The 5,063-nt window shown below is 39.7% G+C and overlaps 2 protein-coding genes across 3 annotated transcripts; both read right to left on the bottom strand.

Annotated features, from left to right (window-relative positions):
* Window positions 1-1,673: 1,673 nt before the first annotated feature.
* LOC111241373 lies at window positions 1,674-2,192 on the bottom strand. Its single transcript, XM_022778975.1, has 2 exons — window positions 1,940-2,192; window positions 1,674-1,850 (listed from the first exon to the last, which is right to left on the bottom strand). The coding sequence occupies exons 1-2, from the start codon at window positions 2,093-2,095 to the stop codon at window positions 1,686-1,688; spliced, it is 321 nt and encodes a 106-aa protein (XP_022634696.1). The 5' UTR covers window positions 2,096-2,192; the 3' UTR covers window positions 1,674-1,685.
* On the bottom strand, window positions 2,193-3,188 carry LOC111241370 (MAGE-like protein 2). 2 transcript variants are annotated; one of them, XR_002667324.1, is made up of 3 exons: window positions 2,507-3,188; window positions 2,296-2,422; window positions 2,193-2,218 (listed from the first exon to the last, which is right to left on the bottom strand). XR_002667324.1 is itself a non-coding variant. In XM_022778969.1 (2 exons), the coding sequence occupies exons 1-2, from the start codon at window positions 2,950-2,952 to the stop codon at window positions 2,383-2,385; spliced, it is 486 nt and encodes a 161-aa protein (XP_022634690.1). In that variant the 5' UTR covers window positions 2,953-3,188; the 3' UTR covers window positions 2,201-2,382. The 2 variants fall into 2 exon arrangements, 1 of the variants encoding a protein (XP_022634690.1); XM_022778969.1 differs by having other exon boundaries at window positions 2,201-2,422.
* Window positions 3,189-5,063: the final 1,875 nt, after the last annotated feature.

Here is a 5,063-nt window from a genome sequence, read left to right as displayed (position 1 = left end):
TATTTTTTTGTGTCTAGAAGTCTTTGTTAGTGTATTTTTGTTTTTAATTGTTTAGAATTAGGTTAGTTTTAGAATTTTTCTTTAAAATTGTAGTTTTATAAAATTTTAGTTAAAAATAGCTTTTTAGGTGTAATTTTTAGTTTATAGGAAATTAGGAGTTTTCTGAAAATATTTTGAATAAAAATTCTTTTCTTTAAGTTTTGTTTAAATAGGTTTTGAATTTTCTTCTTTCCAAAAATTTCTCTTTTTCTCTTATATTAGTTGTTGATTGGTTCTTTTTTTTGCAGATTGGGCCTCTGATCATTTGGGATTCAAATGTTTTTATCAAACTAGGCCGGTCTCGGAGAAGAATAAGTGCTGCTGCCAGCTGATTAGTGAAGCTGCTGCAAAGGCTGATTTGAATTGGGCCGATTGCATTGGGCTTCTACAAGTGAGATTGAGAGGATGGAATTCAGTGGTTGCTGGAATGCAATGTTGTTGGGCTGCTGCTGAAATTTAATTGCGCTTAATTGATAAAGAGAATGGGTTGCCGCTGTCTGACGTTGCTGCCACCATTGGAAGTAAAAATTGGGCCGGTGCTAGAGTGCTGCTGCACTATCTGGGCCTAAGTCACTACAGTAAAGAAGGGTATTACCGAAGGCCAAAATCTCTCGGAAAAGACCACAAGCCGTCGCTAAATGCCTATTACCGAGGGCCCGGCGACGGTCAAAAAGTCGTCGGTAAATACGTCGTCGCTACTTAGCCGAAGGCTTCTGGCCCTCGGTAATTACCGAAGGCTTTTAGCCCTGGGTAATTACCGAAGGCTTCTGGCCCTCGGTAAAACCTTCGGTATGATTCAGGGATAAATGTGTTGTATTTGTTTTTCTTGTCCAACCACACATACCTACAGTGTACACAACATACACAGACCTGCATAACAGTTTCAATCCACAAACAAACAACATATATATTGTCCATCCCAAAATATTCCGTTCATTGATGAAAAATCATAAAGTTCATCATTGTATTGACATCCATTATGTTTTAATAATATCATAATAGCAAGGTGAAACAATTCTAAGCAAAAATAAATGTCCCAATATCATAATGTACTAACATCTAAATGTAAACAAAATGAAACTAAAATTTTACAAAGTCTTCAGATGTATCTTCATCATCCTGCTCATCTGTAGATGGTTGGACTGGTGTGGCCTGGACTGGTGTGGGCTGGACTGATTTGGGCTGATGAGGGACGACGGGTGACGGGGAGGGTCGTGGCTGGGTCGGAGGGACAATGGAAGGAGTGTCTGAAGTTTGAGGTAGCGCTCTCATGACAAGGGACTTGAAGCTTGAAAACTCGTTTCTCAAGTCAGTGTATTGTTCTTTCAATGCACGGTTTTCCTGGTCACGTTGCTCTAGTAGCTGTGTCAAGCGCTGGATGGCCTCGTCAGCAGAAGGGGTGGAAGAAGAAGAAGGTTGGTGCTTCAGTGTACCTCCTCTCGATGCTGTATAGTTTGAAGCAAGTTGTCCTGCACCGTAGAGTCGTCCCTTTTTCTTCCCACCAACGACATCGACCCAGCACTGTGTCCTACGGATGTCGTCATCTGCATTACTCGCATCATCTGGTGTAGGAGCTGACCCATGTTCGGATCTAACCTGTGAAAGTCTCTCAGAAAATTCTTCCTGTTGAAACATTAAAAACAATGTCAGGGCCAATATACAATAACATAATCATGTGGATTACTAATTCTAGGACTACTATTTACATGAGTCTTGCGAGATCTTTCATCAACGAATTCATTAGTGCCCTTCCGAACATGGGTCTGTGCAAAGACCTCGTCAACATGGACCGCCCGTCCAAGAGCTTGTGCCTGTCATATAATTTNGACTTATTAGTGTATATGAAATAGAAAATACATAAGTTATATATGAAATAAACAGAAAAGTAAAGAAAGTTTACCATACGAATGGCATGCTCGTGAATTGTGATTGACCCGGCATTATGCAAGGCACCACCCTTTTCAGATGCTCTGTTCTTTTGGGCTTGTGCACTCTTCTTGCGAAACTCTACTGAATTCCAATGTGCAAGCAAAGAGTTCCAAATGATTTCGCCCATCTAGTAAGGGCGCTCACCTGCAATTCGGGCATCCCTAAACATCTCTGAGAGTCGATGAGATGCTTTCATGTGAAAATTTCTATGTATTTGAGTTTCATGTTCAGCTTTCCACTGCACCTTCATCTACAATGATGAACAAAACAAACATTGATTAAGACATGGTAAGATATGAATGATAATTAGTTTAAAGTGTTGTTCACCTTAAAACGCTCCCAGAATGGCTTTCTGTCGNCTATAGGTATTGCTCCCCAAGTAGGCCATGGAGTCAAATACTGTTGCTTAATTGATCATGTGATGGCCTGGGAAGCAACCCTGGATGGAATAAACCTTCATATAAAGAAATAAAAGTTATTTCAAATAAGACAATGTTAAAAACATCAATCAAAGTTAAAAAAGGGATTAAAGTCTTACCCTTTTCCATATGGCTCAATCCATGGTCGATCATGGAGGAGCGGGTCAACATCATCACCATCACCATCTTCATCTGGATCAGTAAATGGTGTGGCAGTCTCAGAAGGTGGTCTAGAAGATGAGGAAGGTATAGAAGTAGGGTCAAGGGGAGGAAGAGGCTCTTCTGCAGGGGTAAGAGGAGAAGGGTGTACAATATGAGGTTCAAGGAGAGGGTGTACTGTAGGAGTTGGAGGAGGAAGGTGTACTGCAGGGGTAGGAGGAGGAGGGTGTACTGTATGAGTAGGGGGAGGGTGTACTACAGGAGTAGGGGAAGGGTGTACTGCAGAAGTAGGGGTAGGTAGTGTATCAGGCACCCTAAGTACATACTTTGCGGTCTTCCGTTGCCTNTTTTTAGGCCTGGCTACCCCCTTTCCTTTATCAGGANGGTCTGAACCTTCTCCTGTCATTACTGCATTGAATATGTTTACAAATAAAGTGAAGCAATAGAAAAGACTAAGGAAGGATCACTACAAATTAAAGTTAAGATAGTCAAATTATTTCAAATAAGGAAGGATCACTCTATTGAAATGATAGTTCAATTTGCTACAANATTTAAGATAGTCGAACATTCAATCATCGTCATCATGATCTTCATCGTCATCTTCAGCTTCATCTTCTTCTTCATCATCATCTTCATCTTCTTCTTCATCATCTTCATCTTCATCATCATCATCATCTTCTTCTTCTTCTTCTTCTTCTTCTTCTTCTTCATCATCATCATCGCCTTGTGCAAGTGCTTCTAATTCATCTCCATCACCATCAGGGTCGCTCAATGTGGTTATACGTTCAACTTCAATATTTTCTTGTGGTTATGACATTTGGTCAAGTTGGTAGGGAACATCTTCCTCAACCTCATTTGAGTCAATGCGACCTCTAGGCTTGGTTTGTATTGCTACAGTCCAACCACGCTTGTCAATATTGCGGAATGGTGGATATGGCACATAATAAACCTATCTGACATTAGTTGGAAGAATGAAAGGATCAAACGGTCTATATCTGTTTCTCATGTGGAGTTCGACAATGTTAAACCTAGGATCCACTCTAGTACCAGCTCTAGAAGGATCAAACCATTCACAATAAAAAATTATTACTCTATTTGGAGAAGTAGTGCTGTTGTACTCTAGCTCATATATTTTATGAATGATGTCGTAGAAATCATCATAAGAACCCTCTGTAAGACCCTTGACGTAGACACCACAATTTGTTGTTTTCTTTCCTTTAGACCATTCATGTGTATGGAATTTGTAACCATTGATGAAGTAAGTGTGCCATTCTTTCACACATCTCATTGGCCAATTGGAGAGATGTCTTAACTCTTGAACCATGGGAGTTAATGCCTCATTAAAAACCTACAAAGATACCAAAAAAAAGAGTCAAATTAACCTTGCTCAAAACATAGGCAAAAGTACGGACCTGATTTCTAAACCATTGGGGAAACTCTGAGTGTATTCTAGCATAAGCATTTCCTTCTGCGACTTGCTCAGCCACAAGAAATGAGCTGGTACAAATGAAATGAATTAGTGTATAACTATTTAACCATTGCAAACGTAAGAGTTGGATGATGACATACTCAAGGTACGACTTAACTTCACTGCACTTGATTAAGAAATGGACATGAGCAGAGTTGAATTCAGCATCAGTTAACCAATGAGTGAATTCTTTTCCAGCATGACGGCCTGATTGTCGAAAAATTGATATTGAACCTTGACGAGGTTCAGCTTCCCATTGCATTCCGTTTCTGACATTAGTGGGGGACAACATGAAGTTTCTGAAATAATGTGAACAAAAATATGTTGTCTCTCTGTGTAAGTAAGCTGCACAAATTGAGCCTTCTACTCAAGCTTTATTTTTAACTGAACGTTTGGATTCTACCATAAACCTTTCAAAGGGATACATCCACCTGTATTGCGCTGGTCCCCCAAGCCAAGCTTCATATGCAAGATGGATTGGAAGATGCTCCATTGAATCAAAGAATGCAGGAGGGAATATTCTTTCTAATTTCAGAGAATAATTGGGATATTTTCATCCATCTTTCTTAGGCAATTTTCCTCTAGTGTCGTGCAACACAAATTTTTAAAGAAGTTACTGATTTCTATCAGTGGATGTAACACGTGCTGTGGCAAACAACTAAACGCAAGAGGGATGAAAGTCTCCATGAATACATGACAGTCATGACTCTTCAAGCCTTGAATAATACCGTTTTGAACATTGGCACATCTAGACAGGTTAGAAGAATATCCATCTGGCATTCTAAGGTCTTTGATCCATTCACACACTATTCTTGCCTCATCTTTCGAGATGGCATAGTTTGCTTTTGGTTTGAAGAATCAACCGTTAGCTTGCTCCTTCAACTCTAAGTCTTTTCGTGCANATATCAGAGGTAAATCTTTTCTTGCTTTGTCATTATCTTTTGTCTTACCAACAACATTCATAACTGTGTTCAAGACGTTGTCAAAGAAGTTTTTTTCTATGTGCATGACATCCAGGTTATGTCTTAGCAAGTTGTCTTTCCAATAGG

This window comes from Vigna radiata, chromosome 1 (genome assembly GCF_000741045.1).
Source record: "Vigna radiata var. radiata cultivar VC1973A chromosome 1, Vradiata_ver6, whole genome shotgun sequence".
In the NCBI taxonomy this organism is placed as follows: Eukaryota; Viridiplantae; Streptophyta; class Magnoliopsida; order Fabales; family Fabaceae; genus Vigna; species Vigna radiata.
Note: the sequence above shows the minus strand (reverse complement) of the source record. Positions and strands in the feature narration are given on the sequence as shown.